The sequence below is a fragment of the Ictalurus punctatus genome, chromosome 8 (genome assembly GCF_001660625.3).
Source record: "Ictalurus punctatus breed USDA103 chromosome 8, Coco_2.0, whole genome shotgun sequence".
NCBI lineage: Eukaryota > Metazoa > Chordata > Actinopteri > Siluriformes > Ictaluridae > Ictalurus > Ictalurus punctatus.
In genome coordinates, this window is record NC_030423.2 from 30,279,969 (window position 1) to 30,302,939 (window position 22,971).

General features: G+C 41.5%; 3 protein-coding genes and 1 long non-coding RNA gene across 13 annotated transcripts; 1 reads left to right on the forward strand and 3 right to left on the reverse strand.

The window, feature by feature from the left end:
- Window positions 1-1,561: 1,561 nt before the first annotated feature.
- On the reverse strand, window positions 1,562-11,926 carry LOC108268713 (alcohol dehydrogenase class-3). Of its 3 annotated transcripts, none has more exons than XM_017473832.3 (10): window positions 11,798-11,926; window positions 11,612-11,661; window positions 5,927-6,028; window positions 5,645-5,795; window positions 4,607-4,694; window positions 4,008-4,227; window positions 2,816-3,076; window positions 2,491-2,623; window positions 2,124-2,262; window positions 1,562-1,817 (listed from the first exon to the last, which is right to left on the reverse strand). In XM_017473832.3, the coding sequence occupies exons 2-10, from the start codon at window positions 11,627-11,629 to the stop codon at window positions 1,793-1,795; spliced, it is 1,137 nt and encodes a 378-aa protein (XP_017329321.3). In that variant the 5' UTR covers window positions 11,630-11,661; window positions 11,798-11,926; the 3' UTR covers window positions 1,562-1,792. The 3 variants fall into 3 exon arrangements, with proteins under 3 accessions (XP_017329321.3, XP_053538172.1, XP_053538173.1); XM_053682197.1 differs by having other exon boundaries at window positions 11,761-11,848; XM_053682198.1 differs by lacking the exons at window positions 11,612-11,661; window positions 11,798-11,926 and adding an exon at window positions 9,749-9,880.
- LOC124628445 (uncharacterized) lies at window positions 4,038-12,077 on the forward strand. Of its 6 annotated transcripts, none has more exons than XR_008396859.1 (5): window positions 4,041-4,179; window positions 4,410-4,490; window positions 4,622-10,219; window positions 10,593-10,630; window positions 11,769-12,077. It is a non-coding gene; the product is annotated as an uncharacterized LOC124628445 (long non-coding RNA). The 6 variants fall into 6 exon arrangements; XR_006982984.2 differs by having other exon boundaries at window positions 4,622-5,197; XR_006982983.2 differs by lacking the exon at window positions 11,769-12,077 and having other exon boundaries at window positions 4,338-4,490; window positions 10,593-10,782.
- Window positions 12,078-12,813: 736 nt separating this feature from the next.
- LOC108262019 (alcohol dehydrogenase class-3) lies at window positions 12,814-22,091 on the reverse strand. Of its 3 annotated transcripts, XM_053682194.1 has the most exons (10): window positions 18,365-18,602; window positions 18,164-18,213; window positions 17,259-17,360; window positions 16,965-17,115; window positions 16,229-16,316; window positions 15,666-15,885; window positions 14,093-14,353; window positions 13,703-13,835; window positions 13,379-13,517; window positions 12,814-13,069 (listed from the first exon to the last, which is right to left on the reverse strand). In XM_053682194.1, the coding sequence occupies exons 2-10, from the start codon at window positions 18,179-18,181 to the stop codon at window positions 13,045-13,047; spliced, it is 1,137 nt and encodes a 378-aa protein (XP_053538169.1). In that variant the 5' UTR covers window positions 18,182-18,213; window positions 18,365-18,602; the 3' UTR covers window positions 12,814-13,044. The 3 variants fall into 3 exon arrangements, with proteins under 3 accessions (XP_053538169.1, XP_053538170.1, XP_053538168.1); XM_053682195.1 differs by lacking the exons at window positions 18,164-18,213; window positions 18,365-18,602 and adding an exon at window positions 22,059-22,091; XM_053682193.1 differs by lacking the exons at window positions 18,164-18,213; window positions 18,365-18,602 and adding an exon at window positions 17,858-17,896.
- LOC108268714 (alcohol dehydrogenase class-3) lies at window positions 18,949-22,195 on the reverse strand. The gene is made up of 9 exons (XM_053682199.1): window positions 22,059-22,195; window positions 21,867-21,968; window positions 21,597-21,747; window positions 20,960-21,047; window positions 20,502-20,721; window positions 20,042-20,302; window positions 19,765-19,897; window positions 19,532-19,670; window positions 18,949-19,204 (listed from the first exon to the last, which is right to left on the reverse strand). Exons 1-9 carry the CDS (start codon window positions 22,074-22,076, stop codon window positions 19,180-19,182), a joined length of 1,137 nt encoding a protein of 378 aa, XP_053538174.1. The 5' UTR covers window positions 22,077-22,195; the 3' UTR covers window positions 18,949-19,179.
- Between the last annotated feature and the right edge of the window lie 776 nt (window positions 22,196-22,971).

Below are 22,971 nucleotides of genomic sequence, written 5' to 3' on the forward strand. Positions count from 1 at the left end.
ATTATTGACTCCAGTCTATCATCTGATGCTCATGTAGATAATATTACTAGGATAGTCTTCTTTCATCTCAGAAATATTTCTGAGATAAGAAACATATTGTCACTACATGATGCAGAAATACTAGTTCATGCTTTCGTCACCTCTAGACTAGATTACTGTAATGCCTTACTGTCTGAATGTTCCAGTAGGAGCATAAACAAACTCCAGTTAGTCCAGAATGCAGCTGCTAGAGTCCTCACTAGAACCAGAAGATACGACCATATCACCCCGATCTTATCCACACTGCATTGACTCCCAGTGAAATCTCACACTGATTATAAAATACTATTAACTTATAAAGCACTAAACAGTCTCGCGCCACAGTATCTAAGCAAATTTTTTCTATGATCTGCCACGCCTACATAGATCAAAAGGTGCAGGCTATTTGTTGGTACCTGGAATAGTGAAGGCTACAGCAGGGGGAAGAGCTTTCTCTTATAGAGACCCACTGTTATGGAACAGTCTTCCTATTAGTGTTCGGGACTCAGACACAGTCTCAGTGTTTAAGTCCAGGCTGAAAACATATTTGTTTACTCAAGCTTACCATGAATAGACTTTCTGTTACGCTAAGCACAGTCCTAATAATCTTTTCTCTCCCTCTCTCCTTCTGTTGAGCTACACATGATTTTACGGAGATGTGAGTGATCCTGACCCTTTCTGCTCTCCGGACCTGTCTGATCCATCCTGATGCCCTACCTCTGGATGGAGCTCTGATCAACTCCAATTCCACATGGACGTTCTCGCTGTGGCTGCTGGGACTACGGTTGCTGCGATGGCTTTGGGACTGCAATCACCACATGCAGTTCTGCACTCAGGTCTCCTTTAGTGAACAGTGGACTAGTTCAACAAACAGACTTCATATTAAACCATAATGAACTTTCCTTTACGTTCACACTATCTGTTGTTCCCCAGATGAGGACGGGTTCCCTGCTGAGTCCGGTTCCTCTCAAGGTTTCTTCCTCTTAACATCTTAGGGAGTTTTTCCTCATCACCATCTCCACCGACTTGCACAATTGGGATTAATCCAGATACTTAAAATCTCTATCCTGTGTTTATATGTTTCTGTAAAGCTGCTTTGAGACAATGTCCGTTGTTAAACGCGCTATACAAATAAAACTGAATTAAATTGAATTGATTGGTTTCTATTAATGTTTTTTTCAGCAGGATTGGTTGCTAGGCTGTCACTGTTCAGAATGACACTACACACTACACTTCTAATTTCACTTCTAAATGTTTTTTGAACACTAACTGGCAGTGGTGGCTCAGTGGTTAAGATGCTGGGCTTGTGATCAAAAAGTTGTGAGGTCAAATCCCAACACAGCCCCTGCTGGGTACTTGAACAAGGCCCTTAACCATCAACTGCTCAGTTGAATAAAAAGATAAAAGTTGCTGAAAATTCTGAATGAAAATGAATCTCTATGGCTTATTTATTTGTTTCCTTTTATTTATTTATCCCATGACCCTCTTTTACTTGGACGTTACACGTCCTGTTACTGATAATAAGGTGTACTTGTACTACATCTCAATGCCTCAGTGTTTTATTATCATATTTATTTACAATCACAGCATTAACACATGCACAACAAACACACAGACACGTCTTCTGTCCCGAGTTTCCGTCTACGTCGCTGTGTTTCCTTCTGAGGCCCACTGGAGAGTGAGTCTGTTGTCATGGTGATGAATGATTGATGTAGTCGTCATGGTGACTGATGATGTCGTCATGGTTAATGAACTGAGATTGGACGTTCACAGCTCACATTTTTATCACCGATCGGATACTGAGAAAGAGAGAAGAGACGGAGAGAGACAAGCAGGAAATGATAAGTGGGATAAGTGACTTTGTATCAGATTTTTAAAAATTCAAAAATCAAAAGATTTCAAAAAATCTGATTTTTTTTTTTTTAATTTTAGACTTTCAAAAAAATTACTAGAAGGCGACTAAAAAAGGGAGAAAGATAGAGAGAAGAAACAGGAGATAATCAGAGGTAATCTGACGTGTTGTTTGTGTGCAGGAAATATATATAATCCCATTGAATAAATAACACGGTTCTATTGGTCGTATGATGGTCATGTGACTCACAGACCTTTTCCCACTGATCATCAGTTCGAAGGCGTGGTTAATCTCCTCCAGAGAGAGTGTGTGTGTCACAAACTCATCCAGCAAAATTCTGCCATTCATGTAGTCTTCCACCAGTTTGGGTAAACTACACACACTCTTCCATCCTGTTCAGAACACACACACACACACACACACACACACACAAAAAAAAAAAAAGAAAAGAAAGAAAACTGTATGGATACATCTGAGAACACTGCTTTCATTCTAAAAAGATTTTCAGCCTCTTCTATTCTTTGTAGTGGATTTTACCTTCAGGTTTTTTATACAGAAATAAATTTTAATAGACAGTGTGTAGCTACGAGTAGCGACGTGATAAACTGCTTGTTTCTTACCACCCAAGAAGGATCCTTTAAGCTGTCGTCCCAGCACAAGATCCTTAGGTGACACAGACAGTAGGTTTTTTTCAGTCCATCCCACAATCACACAGGTTCCCCAGGCGCCATTGCAGCTCTCGAACGCCGCCCTCTAGTGGAGACAAAACACATGTGTTCATCTGAGTCTGAATCAGAACTCTTTTGTCTCAGTGAGACCATATACACACAAATCCATATAAGAACATCAATCAAATCAAATGAGAACTTTATTATCATCTGTAATAATAATCACATGTAATCGGCAATCTCTGCTTTCAGAAGATGAAGAAGGAGTCAAACCCACCATAAGTGTGACGTTCCCCACACACTCGAAGCTGTAGTCCACTCCTCCACTCGTCATCTCCACCAGCACCTCCTGAATGGGTTTGCTGTGATCGTTAGGGTTCACAAACTCAGAGACACCGAACTTCTTGGCGATTTCGCGTTTCTCTGCGTTGATGTCGACGCCGATGATCCTGGAGGCTCCGGCAGCTTTACAGCCCATCACAGCGGCGAGACCGATGGCTCCCAAACCGAACACGGCACAGACAGAACCACGCTCCACCTGCAGAGACGAGGAGGAACAACCACTGGGTTCAGAAAATAAAATAAAATAAATTCATCCACAGAAACATGTGAGAAGTTCAATTAATGCATTAATATAGTACAGGGATGCTAAGCATATACACTGCCTTTCCAGTTCACATAGATGCACTGTTTTAGAACCAAGGAAGACAATCAACCCACAACCACCACTATATTTATTATTAAATGTGACTAAGGACAAGAGCAATAAGGAAACAAAATAGAACAGGAAGAAGACGGTGAAAGAAGAGGAAAAAAGGAGCTGTCCAGTAGTCTGATCATGGACTCATCAATCACTAGGTTGGCGATAGAGCTGTCCCACCATGAGATCATGGGTAGAGCTGGCCCACTTATAAAGTGACACCATAAAAATAATAAATTAAACACAACCTTTGACTGATCCCTGAAAGACACCTTCTTTACAGAGCAGTGGGGGTTAAAATTAAAAGTCTGAAACTCTATGTCATGGTGTTTATAAAAAAATAAAGTACAGACATGTGTGACAATTTGGACATTTTCACTTAGGGGTGTACTCACTTTTGTTGCCAGCGGTTTAGACATTAATGTCTGTGTGTTGAGTTATTTTGAGGGGACGGCAAATTTACACTGTTACACAAGCTGTACACTCACTACTTTACACTGTAGCACAGTGTCATTTCTTCAGTGTTGTCACATGACAAGATATCATCAAATATTTACACAATGTGAGGGGTGTACTCACTTTTGTGAGATACTGTATATACAGCACTGGGAGACTAAAGTGTTTCACCATGACTCAGGAGTTTAAAGTCCTCCATGAGACAGGGAGCGGGTTAATCAGTAATACCCTGAGATAAACCATTAATTGCATGTACAGGTTAATCATTAAAAGTTGTTGGAATGAATACAAACACACACACACACACACACACTTTGCCAGCATTTAGTGCCGCTCCGTATCCTGTAGCCACTCCACAGCCGAGGAGACAGACTCGATCCAGCGGTGCGTCTTGGTGAATCTTAGCAACGTTGTATTCAGGAACGACCGTGTATTCAGAGAAAGTGCCTAGACCAGAAAACTGATGCACCTGCTGCCCCCTACAGGTGAAACGACTCGTACCGTCAGCTAACACACACTGCTGAAGCTTCTCACTGAGAGAGAGAGAGAGAGAGAGAGAGAGAGAGAGAGAGAGAGAGAGAGAGAGAGAGAGAGAGAGAGACATTAAAAGTCAGTATAATCAGCTGAGTAATCTTATTGTCAGGGTCAAAACGAACCTCATCACTATGGAGCAGTGAGGAGAAATATAACACACTACTCATTCCTGGTATTACAGACATTATCACAGCACAGCTTTACAAAAATCCAGATCTAAAATTTGTAGGAAGAAACTTGAGAGGAACCTGGTTCAGAATATGTAAGTATTATATAATGCTGTATGTTCTGAATATTTTTATGTTACAGTAGTAAAGACAGTCTCTACGGTTTGGTCACGTTGAGTTTTAATTGGATAAAAAAACATAAATTCCTCACTGGTTCTTTTTGCAGAGGTTCGTCTTTGAGCTCAAACAGAACTCACAGTCATCACAGTGAGGCAGGAGGACAGGGATCACCTTATCACCTGGAGGGAAGAACAGGAAGAAGAAGAAGAACTGAGCAAAATGGTACGACAAATTAAAAGTGTGTGAAAAAATATTTGCTCAACCTGTTATCATCAAACCAAATCTCTCTCATTTCCTTGAGTTTCAGTGTATATCACAAACTGTGTACCTTTGATTTCTCTATAACCTGATACAGGTGAGAGATGATACTCAGGCTCAGACAGCTGCTAATTACTGACCAGTCCACAATAATTCTTATGTGTCAGCTAATTAACCCAAAGACTTCACTACCGGATCTTTCAGAACAAGAATCTCCACCTACACACCAAGGATGCTGTTTACTACGCTGTCTGTATATCAGACCTCCTCTACAATTGGGTTTCTGGAAGCCTGGGTCACACCCTGAAGGGACATGAGTGCTTCCACGTATTGTAGGATCCTGGGGCTCACCTGCTGTGATCATGTGCCTCATACTGACATACTGCACTTACCAGACCAACTGCAGAAGTATTGAGGCCACTGGGTAGGTCACATTATCAGAACCAACTGCCCCACAGAGTACTTTACAGTCAGGTACATTGTGTCCAAGGCTCAGCAGGTATGCAGAAGAACATGTATAGAGACCAGGTGAAGCTTTTCATCTGCTGACTGTAACACTGTAACACTGCTGACTGTGACACCTGGCAGCAGCTCGTCCTTAATGGGATTCAAACACTTTATGAAGAGGACAGGACTAGGAGGAAATACCATAAGCAACTGAAGAAGAACACACCAGACTTTACTGCTACCACCACAACCACTTATAAATACCCCATCTGTAAGACAACCTGGGGTTCCAGGATTAGACTGTTTAGCCATCTCAGAACCCACCATTACAGGACAAAAATGGACATCATCATCAGGTTACAATGGACATTAAGCAAGCATGTGCGTGTATGTGTGTGTGTGTGTGTTGGGGGGGTTAGTGTACCAGGCTGCACAGCGGTCACCCCCGGCCCGACGCTCTCCACCACACCAGCAGCCTCGTGACCCAGAATGAGGGGAAACGGCAGAGTCTTCACTCCTTTCTCACAATCATACAGATACGTCCAGTCTGTGTGACACACACCAGTCACTGCTATCTGCAACACAAACACACACACACACACAGAGCTTTAATCAGCGAGTGTGTCCAAAAGTCAAGGCTGCAACCAAGATTTTCTAGAAGAACAGAAGGAACAAACTCCTGTTAGAGCTGAGGAGAAATACAGACCTTAATTCTCACTTCATGCTCTTTAGGTGGAGCAACTTCCACTTCTTCAATAGAAACAGGCTTCCCAGGTTCCCACGCCACAGCCGCTTTACACCTGATCACCTAAAATAACACACACAGAGCAGCACTGTTGAGTATTATTAGGTTTACATGTAAACCACTCAGACATCAATGTGGCAGCAAGTTTCTGTAGAACTCGCTCTATCAAGGAGAGTAAAATCCTGGAAATATGCAGAGGAACCTTCACATTGTAGGTGATTTCAAAGATTTGTAGTATAGCAATCTAACGCCGTCCTTGCAGATGGATCTACAGCAGCACAAACAGAATTTTTCATCTGGTATGTATGAACTGGGTAAAAAGCGAATCAAATGACTTGAAGATCATCTTCTACATTATGGAAGATTCAAAGCTATCGACTCAAAGCAGCCTAGTCTACTAGTCTACCAAGCAGCCTACTTGGTCTAATCAGTCAACATCCTCGAAATGCTCAAAGGGCTCAAGTGTTAGCCCTGCTGTTGCCATACACCTTGCTGAAGCTGAAGAAGCCGAAGCTAAAATTCAATATGCAGAGAAGGAAATGCAGATAAAGATGCAAAGTGCATGTTTGCATGCAGAGAGGGCATGTTTAGAGGCATTATTAGCAGTGCTAGATGTTGAAAGGGAAGCCACTCTGGCAGTGGCCGAAGCTGAGGCTCTATCAACAGCATTAAGCAGTGACCAAGTATCAAGCCGTAAATCCAACGGTCAACACAGACCTGTCACTCAAAGAACTAAAGAGTATGTACAAGATCATTCTAGATTGCAAGCTAATGCTCAGCTTGGTCCATCCACAATCTAAGGAGAACAACCGAACTGTTTCAATTTAGTATGCCACAACTGCCACCATACGAGAAAGAGACTCTCGATACAGTCATAGACTTTGGATGTTACGAAGTCCCAAAGAATGTTGTTGACAATGAAACGCATATCCCAGATAAACAATCTGAGGAAGCTATCAGGTATGCCCCCTACCCAGATTGATATGATACTAAGCCTTCACAAAGAGTAAAGCTTTCTTCCTCCATCAAGAACATTCAGGATCCTTCCTTTGCTTGTGTAAGACCACCCGATGATCTCAGCCACTTACCGGCACATGCTTACACCCCAACATGCAGCCACTAGATGCGGCTATAATTGCTCACGAGTGTCTGCAGGTCAAGTCATGTGCTCCAACTCCACCTCTTCATGCTCAATTTTGCAGCAGCACTCCTCGTGCAAACAGTGATGGGTATGAAGGTGCATCTGATCTTGTTAAATTCATGCCAAGATGAGAAATTGTTTCCATGGGTCTTTTTCAATTTGATGACTGCCCTGAGAATTACAGAGCACGGAAAGCATAATTCTTCACTGCTACTAAGAATCTCAATCTCACAGCTAAAGAGGAGATGGATCTCTTGGTCAAGTGGTTAGGAGCAGATTCTAGTGAGCAAGTGAAGTACATCAGAGCGGTGCATGTCAGACAGAGGTCTCTCGATGATTTGGGAGTGGTTAGATGATTGTTTTGGGGCATCTGAGGTCATTGAAAGCCCACTACTCAGGAGATTAGAGACTTTCCCAAAGATTTTGAATAAAGAGTGGAGCTTTTAGTAGCAAAATCTGAGGGAGTGCTTCTGGGTCTCGCTTGCTTGAACACGGCATGTGGCATAGCCGGCATAGTGTAAAAGCTACCTTTCAGCTTACAAGATAAGTGGATGACTCTGGTGTATACATTCAAACAACAACACAGAGTTCCCTTTCCCCCCTTTTATGTACGTGTCATAGATCAAGCAGAATGCGGAATGATCCTAGCTTTGCCCTTCCCCTCAAAGCTGATCATTCAAAGCCAGAATATTCCATGAGAGCATCCATCTCAGTTCATAAAATGGATGTCTCTCCTGAGAGGTCGACAGCTGGTGAAGCTTGAGGAGCTAAGATGGACTTAGCTAAGTTCTGTCCTCTACATAAGAAACCACATCCAATGTTGTGGGTTTAAAGAGAAATCCATTAAAATTCAGAAAGCCTTTTTGAAGCAGAACGGGACTTGCTTTAAATGCATAGCGTCAACATCACATTTTGCAAGGAACTGCAAAAAGCTTGTCAAATGTACCGAACGTGACAGTGAAACACACCACCGAATGGTCTGCTAAAGCTCACACACTCACTGAAGATTATGGCAGAGAGAAGAAAGATCTGAGTGGTCTTTGATTCAAGGTGTCTGTACAATGGTGTTTCGCTTAACAGTGTACTTTTGAAAGGCCCAGATTTCAACAATGGACTCCTTGGTGTGCTCTTGCGCTTTATAAAGGACGCAGTAGCTATCACTACAGATATACAACAGATGTTCCATTGTTTACTTCTCAAGCCAGAGGATAGGAACTTTCTCAGGTTCTACTGGTATGAAGATAATGACCCAAAGAAGAACTTCATCAAGTATAGGATGAAGGTCCACATCTTCGGTAACAGCCCTTCTCCTGCCGTAGCAATTTATGGCCTCAGACAAGCAGCGAAAGAGGCTGAGTCACAGTCCAGAGCAGACGTTTGTAGAAAGGGATTTCTATGTGGACGACGGTTTAAGATCACTACCGTCTGCGGCAGCTGCTATTGATCTCCTCAAGAGAACCCAAGCAGCCTTGGCACGTTCCAGTTTGAAGCTTCACAAAATTACTTCTAACATCAAGGAGGTCATGGACATGTTTCCTTTAGATGATCAGGCCAGTAAACTAAGAGACATGGACCTTGACAAGGTTGCAGTGCCTGTGCAGCATACCCTTGGTGTTAGGTGGAATCTTGTAACTGATACATTCACATTTTAGTCATCAAGTGATATGAAACCATTTACACGATGTGGTGTCCCCTCTACTGTGAATGGTCTATATGACCACTTTGGGTTTGCAGCTCCAGCTTCATCCATGTCATCCATGGCAAAGCTCTGATAACAGAACTCACAACCAAGTCACATGACTGTAATCTGCCTTTCCCTTTTGAGAAGATGGACCTTGGCAACAATGGAAGGACTCCCTTCAAGAGCTTCAACATCTTCAGTTCTCTAGACATTATATGAAAGATTCCCTTTCAGAAGCTTTGCTCAGAGAGCTTTGCATCTTTTAAGATGCTTCTGGCCTGGATATAGCTGCAGTGGCTTATCTCAGGAGTTTTAGCCCAGATAGGAGCTGCAATTCAAGCTTCATCTTGGGGAAACCCAAGCTAGCCCCCTGTCCAGAGCTGACCATGCCACACTTTGAGCTCTGTAGTGCAGTGTTGGCTGTGCAGATGGCTGACCTTATAATGTCTGAGATGGATATCGAGTTTGACAGTGTGGACTTCTTTTCAGACAGCAAAGTAACCCTTAGTGACATTCATAATGAGAAATGCAGATTCCATCTTTTTGCTAATAACCGTGTTCTAAGAATAAGAAGAAGCATGCACCATCAACAATGGGACTATGTGCCAAGCAACTAGAATCCGGCAGACCATGTGACTAGATCCAAACCTGCAGCCCGTCTGAGGGATAGGACGTGGCTTACCGGTCCACCATTCTTGTCCTGCCTGAACCAGACATACCTCACCTCGGGCCCATTTGACCTCATTGATCCTATGGCAGATGTCAAAGTTCTACCCGAGGTAACAGCATTCATTACCTTAACAAAGGACTACCAGCTAGGCTCAGCACATTTCAAATACTTCTCCAATTGGAAGGTACTTCTTTGGGCTATTGCATGTCTAATACATATTGTACAAAACCTACAAAGGAGAACTGGTCAAAGATGCTGGAATTTGTAAAAGATGACATTGTTGTTCAATACCATATAGTGTAGACGAATTGAGTCAAGCCAAAAACGGCATCATTCGTGCTGTTCATCAGGAAGCTGTTGCTGAGGAATCACGGTGCATCAAGGATAACAAGAATATCTCGAATAGCAGTCCTCTCTTCACACTGAATCCCCTCATAGATGAGAATGGACTTATAAGCGTCGGTGGTCATATGTCTCGAGCGAACACTGGATTCAACGAGAGCAATCCCATCATTATCCCATGGCGACATCACATTGCAATAATAGATGTAGTATCTTGTGATACCTGACAGGGGAGTGTGTTGTCATATGTGATATTAGAGTAAAAGATATGCTGGCCCTTTAAGAGTTGCAGCTTGCTGATGATGTTATCAATGGTAGACCAGCTTCAGTCTGTTTCCCTGGGAAGTTATCAGTCCCTTGTTGTGGTTCTTCAAATCTAAAGCCATCTGCTACATTTCTTGACTTTCGGAAGTATTGTTGGTATGTAAATTCATGTTAAGAAGTAATTCAGCTATATTTGATAGTATTTTGTGCTTGGCATAAGATTTCATTTGAATCTTTATACCGATATGTGTACTGTGTGGTTGCCATACACTAACTGTATCACGCTCAGATACATGTGTTGCGGTTACTTATTGTTAATCATTTATTTATGTGTTATCTGATGCAATTTACGTAGTATACAGTTTGAGATGTGAGAGCTTTCAGATGTTAGTTTTCGTATACATGTATGCAAGCCTACACGTGCTGTTATTTCATATGTGCTCATGGTACGCTAGTAATATATATGTGATATATTCCTTCTACAGTGTACTTAAATTCATACATTTATTATATCATATTTTCTTTTCAGTTTTGCCCTACTTCCAGTCATCCATTAAATGAAGTGAAGTAAGTATCTGCTTCAGCGTGCTGATTGGAAGAGGAGTTATCTGTTTGTCAATGAATGCAAGGTGCATTGGGGTGGCAGAACATTGGCCATTTATTTACAGATATGTAATATTGGATCTTTTTCCTCAAGAAATCGAAGACCAAGTATAATATTTTGTCTCCTTTGTTTAATCGGGTTCTCTTTATCTACTTTTAGGACTTGTGTGTAAATCTGATGATGTTTTAGGTCACATTTATGCAGAAATATAGAAAATTGAAACTTTAGAAAACAAACTTTCAAGCACCACTGTTTATAAACATGTTGCACATTCATGTTCCTTACACTTAGAACTTAAGTCCAATTGTAATGCTCAAGATTGCTCACAGTTTAACGTTTAGGGTCAATTTATAACGGGAAGGGTTCACGTTGCAGTCTTAATTTTTTAGGGGTATGTGGGTAAGTATAGTGTGCATGCAGAACATTTTCTCATACAGAGTTTTCTCTTTTTTTTAAGTGGGCAAGAAAGTGCTTTTTTTTTTTTTTTTTAATTCCCCATAGTTTGGGTTGAATATTTCAGGTGGGGGACCAGATACGAACCTGAAATTTTCACAGAAATAAGTCCTCTATAGCAGCATTCTGCTGTAATAAATGTGAGTTTGAGACTCCACTGGTTACAGAGCTAGGGCGAGTAGAAATCTGGGGAAAAGCCTACTTTATTCATGCATTTTGAGAAATGAACAGATGTAATATAAGCACAACAAATTTTACAGTAATTATGTTTATGATTGACATACAATAGCTTATGCTTGGGATGGAATGACCCATGGGATAAAATCAGCATAATACATGTCATCGAGAGGCGTATTGCTTTAATATACAACTACGGTGTTTATTTTAGATGATAAGAGTGTATTTTATATTAAGATAAGATAAAATTTTATATTATAAGGTGCATTAAGCAGCAAGCAAAGAAACAACTCCAGTAATAAATCAGTTCCTACCTTATTCTCAGTTGCCATTTTGAAAATAACCAGATCTTCAGTTACACGTCCTTAAAAAGCAACACACACACACACTCCTTATTACAAATTCAGTATAGTCTAAAAGTTTACAGTAGTTAGTGTGCACTTTACTCAATTTTATCCCTTACTTTTACAGAGTTACAGAGGTGTCCTACATGACGTTACCTGTGCTGAAGAGTGTTTATGCTGAAGCGTGTGCTGACGTGTGTTCCTTTGTTACATACTGTATTTATTATACTAGAACTCTTACAGAATGTGCTTTCTATTTTTTGCTGTTTGTCTCAGAGTCATAAACCCAACACTACCACCTGCTGCACACTCCTGATATCCACGATCACACACTGAATCTCTGAGAGAACACAAGAACCCGCTCTAGAACAGTTCTTCATCAATAAACTACGGAACTCTGTATAAGTATAATGGGTTAAAGACATAATCTAGAAGGGTAAAAGGTTCAAACATGTAGGCAGCTATGGGGTTTAATATATTAGTTCCCTGCTGAAAAAACAGTAGAAACCCTCATAGAATTTGTAATGGTTTTAATGGTTATAATGGGAATTGTATTGGTTTTAATGGAAAGTGTAATGGTCCCTGTGGGTCTCTCCTGGTAATTTGTTGCATGTTTTTTTCTAGTGGATACCATTAAGGATCAATAATGGTAATGATAATGGTTTTAATGGATAGTTGATGGTTTGTAATGGTATTTATAGTGGAAACCGTTAGAATTTCTGTGATGGTTTCGATTGTTTTTTTTTCAGCAGGATTGGTTGCTAGGCTGATACTTTTCAGAATGACAGTACACACTGCACTTCTAACTTCACTTCTAAATGTTTATTTTAATTATTAACTGGCAGTGGTGGCTCAGTGGTTAAGATGCTGGATTCCTGATTGGATGGTTGTGAGTTTAAATCCCAATACTACCAAGCTGCCACTGCTGGGTCCTTGAGCAAGGCCCTTAACCACCAACTGCTGAGTTGTATAAATAAGATAAATGTAAGGCACTCTGGATAAGGGTGTCTATCAAATGCCGTGCATAATTAAAAAATTGCTGAAAATTCTGAATGAAAATGAATCTCTATGACTTATTTGTTTGTTTCCTTTTATTTATTTATCCCATGACCCTCTTTTACTTGGACGTTACACGTCCTGTTACTGATAATAAGGTGTACTTGTACTACATCTCAATGCCTCAGTGTTTTATTATCATATTTATTTACAATCACAGCATTAACACATGCACAACAAACACACAGACACGTCTTCTGTCCCGAGTTTCCGTCTACGTCGCTGTGTTTCCTTCTGAGGCCCACTGGAGAGTGAGTCTGTTGTCATGGTGATGAATGATTGATGTAGTCGTCATGGTGACTGATGATGTCGTCATGGTTAATGAACTGAGATTGGACGCTCACAGCTCACATTTTTATCACCGATCGGATACTGAGAAAGAGAGAAGAGACGGAGAGAGACAAGCAGGAAATGATAAGTGGGATAAGTGACTTTGTATCAGATTTTTAAAAATTCAAAAATCAAAAGATTTCAAAAAATCTGATTTTTTTTTTTTTTTAATTTTAGACTTTCAAAAAAATTACTAGAAGGCGACTAAAAAAGGGAGAAAGATAGAGAGAAGAAACAGGAGATAATCAGAGGTAATCTGACGTGTTGTTTGTTGTGCAGGAAATATATATAATCCCATTGAATAAATAACACGGTTCTATTGGTCGTATGATGGTCATGTGACTCACAGACCTTTTCCCACTGATCATCAGTTCGAAGGCGTGGTTAATCTCCTCCAGAGAGAGTGTGTGTGTCACAAACTCATCCAGCAAAATTCTGCCATTCATGTAGTCTTCCACCAGTTTGGGTACACTACACACACTCTTCCATCCTGTTCAGTACACACACACACACACACACACACACACACACACAAATAGATACATATTTTTGTTCTAAAACATTTTCAGCCTTTCTTTGTTGTGGATTTTACCTTCAGGTTTTTTATACAGAAATAAATTTTAATAGACAGTGTGTAGCTACGAGTAGCGACGTGATAAACTGCTTGTTTCTTACCACCAAAGAAGGATCCTTTAAGCTGTCGTCCCAGCACAAGATCCTTAGGTGACACAGACAGTAGGTTTTTTTCAGTCCATCCCACAATCACACAGGTTCCCCAGGCGCCATTGCAGCTCTCGAACGCCGCCCTCTAGTGGAGACAAAACACATGTATTCATCTGAGTCTGAATCAGAACTCGCTCGTTTGTCTCAGTGAGACCATATACACACAAATCCATATAAGAATATCAATCAAATCAAATGTGCTTTAAAATCAACTTTATTATCATCTGAATCACATGTAATGTTCAATCTCTGCTTTCAGAAGATGAAGAAGGAGAAGCAGAAGATGTTAGTGCAGATCAGTCACACTAAAGCTGATATTTCACGAATCAAACTCAAACCCACCATAAGCGCGACGTTCCCCACACACTCGAAGCTGTAGTCCACTCCTCCACTCGTCATCTCCACCAGCACCTCCTGAATGGGTTTGCTGTGATCGTTAGGGTTCACAAACTCAGAGACACCGAACTTCTTGGCGATTTCGCGTTTCTCTGCGTTGATGTCGACGCCGATGATCCTGGAGGCTCCGGCAGCTTTACAGCCCATCACAGCGGCGAGACCGATGGATCCCAAACCGAACACGGCACAGACAGAACCACGCTCCACCTGCAGAGACGAGGAGGAACAACCACTGGGTTCAGAAAATAAAATAAAATAAATTCATCCACAGAAACATGTGAGAAGTTCAATTAATGCATTAATATAGTACAGGGATGCTAAGCATATACACTGCCTTTCCAGTTCACATAGATGCACTGTTTTAGGCCCAAGGAAGACAATCAACCCACAACCACCACTATATTTATTATTAAATGTGACTAAGGACAAGAACAAGAAGGAAAAGGAAAAGAATAAGAAGAAAGTGAAAGAATAGGAAAAAGGAGAAGATGTCCAGCAGGCTGACCACGGACTCATGAATAAAGCTGGCCAATCACTAGCTTGTGGACAGAGCTGGCGAACCCTGGGCTCATAGATAGAGCTGGCCAATCACTAGCTTATGGATAGAGCTGGCCAACCATGGGCTCGTGGATAGAGCTGGACAATCACTAGATTGTGGATAGAGCTGGCCAACCATGGGCTCATAGATAGAGCTGGCCAATCACTAGCTTATGGATAGAGCTGGCCAACCATGGGCTCATAGATAGAGCTGGACAATCACTAGATTGTGGATAGAGCTGGCCAACCATGGGCTCGTGGATAGAGCTGTCCAATCACCAGCTCATGGATAGAGCTGGCCAATCACTAGCTAGTGGATAGAGCTGGCCAATCACAAGCTCATGGATAGAGCTGGCCAATCACTAGCTAGTGGGTAGAGCTGGCCAATCACCAGCTCATGGATAGAGCTGGCCAATCACTAGCTAGTGGATATAGCTGTCCAATCACTAGCTTTTTGATAGAGCTGGCCAACCATTATCTTGTGGATAGTGGGGTCCAATCACCAGCTTCTGGATAGAGCTATCCAATCACTCGCTTTTGGATAGAGCTGGCCAACTATTATCTTGTGGTTAGTGCTGTTCAATCACCAGCTTGTGGATAGAGCTGTCAAACCACAAGATCATGGGTAGAGCAGACCTACTTATAAACTGACACCATAAAAATAATAATTAAAACTCAGCCTTTGACTGATCCCTGAGGGACACCTTCTTTACAGAGCAGTGGGGATTAAAAGTTTGAAACTCTATGTCATGGTGTTTAAAAATTTTTTTAAAAGTACTGACGTGTGTGTAAGTACAGCACTGAGAGTTCACAAACATTTAAAGTGTTTCACCATGACTCAGGAGTTTAAAGTCCTCCATGAGACAGGGAGCGGGTTAATCAGTAATACCCTGAGATAAACCATTAATTGCATGTACAGGTTAATTATTAAAAGTCATTAAAACACACACACACACACACACACACACACACACACACACACTTTGCCCGTGTTTAGTGCCGCTCCGTATCCTGTAGCCACTCCACAGCCGAGGAGACAGACTCGATCCAGCGGTGCGTCTTGGTGAATCTTAGCAACGTTGTATTCAGGAACGACCGTGTATTCAGAGAAAGTGCTCACACCAATAAACTGATGCACCTGCTGCCCCCTACAGGTGATTCGACTCGTACCGTCAGCTAACACACACTGCTGAAGCTTCTCCCTGAGAGAGACCAACAAAGAAACACATTAAAAGTCAGTATAATCAGCTGAGTAATCTTATTGTCAGGGTCAAAACGAACCTCATCACTATGGAGCAGTGAGGAGAAATATAACACACTACTCATTCCTGGTATTACAGACATTATCACAGCACAGCTTTACAAAAATCCAGATCTAAAATTTGTAGGAAGAAACTTGAGAGGAACCTGGTTCAGAATATGTAAGTATTATATAATGCTGTATGTTCTGAATATTTTTATGTTACAGTAGTAAAGACAGTCTCTACGGTTTGGTCACGTTGAGTTTTAATTGGATATATAAAAAAAAAAAAACGAAGTCCTCACCGGTTCTTTTTGCAGAGGTTCGTCTTTGAGCTCAGACAGAACTCACACTTATCACACTGTGGCACGAAGAGAGGGATCACCTTATCACCTGGAGAGAAGAAGAAGAAGAAGAAGAACTGAGCAAAATGGTACGACAAATTAAAAGTGTGTGAAAAAATATTTGCTCAACCTGTTATCATCAAACCAAATCTCTCTCATTTCCTTGAGTTTCAGTGTATATCACAAACTGTGTACCTTTGATTTCTCTATAACCTGATACAGGTGAGAGATGATACTCAGGCTCAGACAGCTGCTAATTACTGACCAGTCCACAATAATTCTTATGTGTCAGCTAATTAACCCAAAGACTTCACTACCGGATCTTTCAGAACAAGAATCTCCACCTACACACCGAGGATGCTGTTTACTACGCTGTCTGTATATCAGACCTCCTCTACAATTGGGTTTCTGGAAGCCTGGGTCACACCCTGAAGGGACATGAGTGCTTCCACGTATTGTAGGATCCTGGGGCTCACCTGCTGTGATCATGTGCCTCATACTGACACACTGCACTTACCAGACCAACTGCAGAAGTATTGAACAAGGGGTTCCAGGATTAGACTGTTTAGCCATCGTAGAACCCACCATTACAGGACAAAAATAAATATCATCAGGCTACAATGGACAGTAAGCAAGCACGTGCATGTATGTGTGTGTGTGTGTGTGTGTGTGTGTGTGTTGGGGGGGGTTAGTGTACCAGGCTGCACAGCGGTCACCCCCGGCCCGACGCTCTCCACCACACCAGCAGCCTCGTGACCCAGAATGAGGGGAAACGGCCGAGAGTACACTCCTTTCTCACAATCATACAGATACGTCCAGTCTGTGTGACACACACCAGTCGCTGCTATCTGCAATAAACAAACACACACACACACACACACACACACAGAGCTTTAATCAGCGAGTGTGTCCAAAAGTCAAGGCTGCAACCAAGATTTTCTAGAAGAACAGAAGGAACAAACTCCTGTTAGAGCTGAGGAGAAATACAGACCTTAATTCTCACTTCATGCTCTTTAGGTGGAGCAACTTCCACTTCTTCAACAGAAAGAGGTTTCCCAGGTTCCCACGCCACAGCCGCTTTACACCTGATCACCTAAAATTACACACACACACACACACACACACACACACACACACACACACTGCTCTTAATATTTAGTAGAAAAGTGATAGTTAACTGCGGTCAATTACAGTCACGATCATTGGGTTCATAACACACATTTGAAAAGTTATTGTAACAAGCAGTTTTATATTAAATGCAAAAATAACAAGAAAAAAAATAAATGGCAAATGCACAATTTTTAATATAATATAAACATCACTGGACGTCACAGTGTAGGATCATCTAGGAAAGATTAAATCATAATATCACACAAGCCTAATGTGCACAATGATTCTTAAACATATGCTCTGTTGTCGACACTCGATGATGATGATGATGATGATGATGATGATGATGATGATGATGATGATGATGATTATGATGATTATGATGATGATGATGATGATGGCCAAAGTGATATGTGTATTAAAATGAAATTGATTTACAAGTATTAGTAATGTATTGTTTTTTAAAAGCACATGGATTACAATCTGAGCGTTCTCTCCTTTCATGTCGCATGGCCACTTATCGGATGTGTATCTGATTTCAAAAGATCAGATTTTTGTGTCCACACAGTCCTGAAAAAACCAGACGTGTCACAGCTCACACCCTGTCATCACCGTAAAATCAGTGTAATCAGCACCATCGAGAGGCGTATTGCTTTAATATACAACTACGGTGTTTATTGTAGATGATAAGAGTCTATTTTATATTAAGATAAGATAAAATTTTATATTATAAGGTGCATTAAGCAGCAAGCAAAGAAACAACTCCAGTAATAAATCAGTTCCTACCTTATTCTCAGTTGCCATTTTGAAAATAACCAGATCTTCAGTTACACGTCCTTAAATAGAAACACACACACACACACACACACACACACACACACACACACACACACACAGTATAGTCCAAAGGTTTACAGTAGTTAATGTGCAATTTATTCAATTTTATCCCTTACATTTAGAGCAGCATTTGGAGTTACATGACGTTACCTGTGCTGAAGAGTGTTTGTGCTGAAGAGTGTTTATGCTGAAGCGTGTGTTCGTGTGTTCCTGTGTCCTCTGTCTCAGAGTCATAAACCCAACACTACCACCCGCTACGCACTCTGATATCCACGATAACACACTGAATCTCTGAGAGAACACAAGAACCCGCTCTAGAACAGTTCTTCATCAATAAACTACGGAACTCTGTATAAGTATAATGGGTTAAAGACATAATCTAGAAGGGTAAAAGGTTCAAACATGTAGGCAGCTATGGGGTTTAATATGTCAGGTGCTAGGTTGCTGCTGTGTTCCAGGGAGTGGCTAAGGTGTTAGAGGGGTGGAGCAATGCAGTATTAATTGTCATCAGTATATCTGAATCAACACAGCTTCAAATCATGTGATGGCAGAACCAATGAAACGGAATTTCTGAATAAAATTGAAAAGGAATCTCGATAACTTGCTTATCTATTTATTTGTTTATTTATGTTTGGGTTTTTTTTTGTTTCCTTTTATTTACTTATCCCACGATCCTCTTTTAATTGGACGTTACACGTCCTGTTACTGATAATAAGGTGTACTTGTACTACATCTCAATGCCTCAGTGTTTTATTATCATATTTATTTACAATCACAGCATTAACACATGCACAACAAACACACAGACACGTCTTCTGTCCCGAGTTTCCGTCTACGTCGCTGTGTTTCCTTCTGAGGCCCACTGGAGAGTGAGTCTGTCGTCATGGTGATGAATGATTGATGTAGTCGTCATGCTGACTGATGATGTCGTCATGGTTAATGAACTGAGATTGGACGCTCACAGCTCACATTTTTATCACCGATCGGATACTGAGAAAGAGAGAAGAGACGGAGAGAGACAAGCAGGACATGATATTTTAAAACTTTAATACTCTTAATAAAAAGGAACAGGCTATATCTAGTAGGTTATTAAAAAGATAAAAAGATAAATATGGAGAGAGAAATATGGGAAAAAAAAGAGAGAAGAGACAGAGAGAGGGACAAAACAATAAATGAAAGATAAGTAAATATAAAGTTGTGGAATTTATTCCAATTTATGTCCAATTTTTATATCAACTCAAAAAACCCTGAAAAGTAATCCCATTGAATAAATAACACGGTTCTATTGGTCGTATGATGGTCATGTGACTCACAGACCTTTTCCCATGGGTCATCAGTTCGAAGGCGTGGTTAATCTCCTCCAGAGAGAGTGTGTGTGTCACAAACTCATCCAGCAAAATTCTGCCATTCATGTAGTCTTCCACCAGTTTGGGTAAACTACACACACTCTTCCATCCTGTTCAGAACAGTGTTTATCATAACGGATAAAATGATGGATTTTACACTCTGATAAATGAGAGCTACTACATTATAAACTGCTCATCTCTTACCACCAAAGTAGGTTCCTTTAAGAGTTCTTCCCATAAGGACGTCTATAGGTGCCAGCGAGAGGCTTCCTGTTTCATTCCATCCCACAATCACACAGGTTCCCCAGCCGGCTCTGCAGCTCTCAAACACTGCCCTCTGGTGGAGACCAAACACATTCATTCACTTCATACAATAAAGCACAAAGCATGATTAGACATACAAGAAGGAGAAGCAGAAGAAGATGTTAGTGCAGATCAGTCACACTAAAGCTGATATTTCACGAATCAAACTCAAACCCACCATAAGCGCGACGTTCCCCACACACTCGAAGCTGTAGTCCACTCCTCCACTCGTCATCTCCACCAGCACCTCCTGAATGGGTTTGCTGTGATCGTTAGGGTTCACAAACTCAGAGACACCGAACTTCTTGGCGATTTCGCGTTTCTCTGCGTTGATGTCGACGCCGATGATCCTGGAGGCTCCGGCAGCTTTACAGCCCATCACAGCGGCGAGGCCGACGGCTCCCAAACCGAACACGGCACAGACAGAACCACGCTCCACCTGCAGAGACGAGGAGGAACAACCACTGGGTTCAGAAAATAAAATAAAATAAATTCATCCACAGAAACATGTGAGAAGTTATCTCAAGACATGAAATTCAGATTAAAGCAGTAACGCTATGTTTAATGTATACACTTCAGTGATGCTATGTAGACACACACACACACACACACACACACACACACACACACACACACACTTTGGCCACGTTTATTGCTGCTCCGTATCCTGTAGCCACTCCACAGCCGAGGAGACAGACTCGATCCAGCGGTGCGTCTTGGTGAATCTTAGCAACGTTGTATTCAGGAACGACCGTGTATTCAGAGAAAGTGCTCACACCAATAAACTGATACACCTGCTGCCCCCTACAGGTGATTCGACTCGTACCGTCAGCTAACACACCCTGCTGAGTCTTCCCCCTGAGAGAGCGAGAGACTGGACTTTTTATAGACATCATCACTACTCACAGCTGAGTATCAGAATGGAGAGGAGAAATAACACACTACTCATCAATAAGTAACACGTGTGTTAGTAATATTACAGAACAGTAGTAAAGACGGCGTCTGTAAGGTTCGGTCGTGTTGATCAGGAGTTTACATCTGTACAGCTGTTTGTGTGAAAAAGAACAAAATTAGGTTTAAGAATGAAAGAACTCACCAGTTCTTAAAGCAGAGGTTCGTCTTTGAGCTCAGACAGAACTCACACTCACCACACTGCGGCAGGAAGAGAGGGATCACCCTATCACCTGGAGGGAGGAAGAAGAACATGAAGAGGAAGATGAAGAAGAAGATGAAGATGAAGGACAGACTGGTAATTCTCCTGTGAGCAAAGAAACTCAATCCCTCTGTGCTTCCAGAAAAAGGTTCTGCAGTAAACTCTTTCAGTGCTTTTACAAGATGGAGTCATTTATTACGGGTGAAGGAGATGAAGCTGGACGCAGAAAGCTGTAACTATGGAAGTGATGTCATGACAGTCCTAGCTAATGCTAAATCTAGTCCACATGCTAAATCTAGTTGAACCACTACAGGTTCTGGGGGCGGAGCTTTGTGTACAATGGACAGAAATAGAAGGATGGGCTCAAGGAATAAAAATAAAAACAGTTGGAGACCTAATTCTGACATTTCTGCTGACGCACCTCACGGATCAGACCTTTAAAATCTAATCTAAAGGAAATCTTTACCTAAATAAAATCTGAATAAAAATCTGAAGAACAGATGGAGTAACACATTACAGCTGCTCACCTCTGTGTGCGTGTGTGTGTGTGTGTGTGTGTGTGTGTGTGTGTTTAGTGTACCAGGCTGCACAGCGGTCACCCCCGGCCCGACGCTCTCCACCACACCACCGCCTTCGTGACCCAGAATGAGGGGAAACGGCCGAGAGTACACTCCTTTCTCACAATCATACAGATACGTCCAGTCTGTGTGACACACACCAGTCGCTGCTATCTGCAATAAACATAAACACACACACACACACACACACACACACAATTAAACAATTTGAGGCTGCAGCTTAGTTTTTATAAAGGAACAAACTCCTGTTAGAGCTGAGGAGAATTACAGACCTTAATTCTCACTTCATGCTCTTTAGGTGGAGCAACTTCCACTTCTTCAATAGAAACAGGCTTCCCAGGTTCCCACGCCACAGCCGCTTTACACCTGATCACCTAAAATAACACACACACATACACACACACACACACACACAGTTTTTATTAGGTATTTATTAGATCTTATATATGCTGCTGTATTCCTACCTTATTCTCAGTTCCCATCTTGATAAGAACAAGATCCTCAGTTACACATCCTGCTTATTATATATAACAAACCAACACACATGATATGTTAGTGTACACATCTACCACTATTACACCTTACTGCTGTTGGTGCAGCATTTACAGTTACAGATACGTCCTGCATGACATTACCTCTGTGTGTGTGTGTGTGTGTGTGTGTGTGTGTGTGTTGAAGTGTGTGTGTGTTGAAGTGGGTGTGTGTTCCTGACTCGTGTGTTTACAATCCTGGAACTTCTGCACTTCTTCGGTGGTTCTGTGAGAGAAACTCCACACTGCCACCTGCTGCACACAACTGCAGAAACATTCTGATGAGTCATTTTTTACACTTCACTGTCTTGTATCATTTCCCACACTGCAGCTCTAACATCACATGATTTATTTGATTTGCTTATGTTTTTGTTTGTTTGTTGCTGTTATTGAACACCATTGTTTCTTTCTTTCCTTATTTATTTATTTATTTATTGTTTTTTTGTTTTCAGAAAAGTTAAAACAGGTCTTGACTGAGCACAAATTTAAATAGATTTAAAAAAAAAAAAAAAAAAAAAAAAACAATCCTAAAAAGTTAAACTGCGATGAAGAAAGAGAGAGAGAGAGAGAGAGAGAGAGAGAGAGAGAGAGAGAGAGAGACAGCGAGAGAGGCAGAGAGAGGGAGAAGGAGAGAGAAAGGGAGAGAGACAGAGAGAGAGCGAGAGAGAAAGGGAGAGAGACAGAGAGAGAGGGACAAGGAGAGAGAGAGGGAGAGAGGCAGAGAGAGAGAGAGAGGGAGAGAGGGGGGGGGGCAACTCCCCCTGGTGGCGATGTGATGTACTGCAGCAATCTTTGCCTTCTTACAAAGTGGGCGTGGTCTCCCTAAACCTGCTCCGTGAGGATGGAG

What these genes read in the sequence shown, in the direction of transcription:
- LOC108268713 (XM_017473832.3), bottom strand. An exon ending in AACCTCTGCAAAAAGAACCA is followed by an intron (nt 4,228 to 4,606) that starts GTGAGGAATTTA and finishes TCTCTCTCTCAG; the next exon opens with TGAGAAGCTTCAGCAGTGTG. An exon ending in CTGATGATCAGTGGGAAAAG is followed by an intron (nt 1,818 to 2,123) that starts GTCTGTGAGTCA and finishes TCTCTTTCTCAG; the next exon opens with TATCCGATCGGTGATAAAAA.
- LOC108262019 (XM_053682193.1), bottom strand. Translation starts at nt 17,881, where the DNA reads ATGAAAGGAGAGAACGCTCAGATT. An exon ending in AACCTCTGCAAAAAGAACCG is followed by an intron (nt 15,886 to 16,228) that starts GTGAGGACTTCG and finishes GGTCTCTCTCAG; the next exon opens with GGAGAAGCTTCAGCAGTGTG. An exon ending in TAAAGGATCCTTCTTTGGTG is followed by an intron (nt 13,518 to 13,702) that starts GTAAGAAACAAG and finishes TGTACTGAACAG; the next exon opens with GATGGAAGAGTGTGTGTAGT.
- LOC108268714 (XM_053682199.1), bottom strand. An exon ending in TAAAGGAACCTACTTTGGTG is followed by an intron (nt 19,671 to 19,764) that starts GTAAGAGATGAG and finishes TGTTCTGAACAG; the next exon opens with GATGGAAGAGTGTGTGTAGT. An exon ending in CTGATGACCCATGGGAAAAG is followed by an intron (nt 19,205 to 19,531) that starts GTCTGTGAGTCA and finishes TCTCTTTCTCAG; the next exon opens with TATCCGATCGGTGATAAAAA.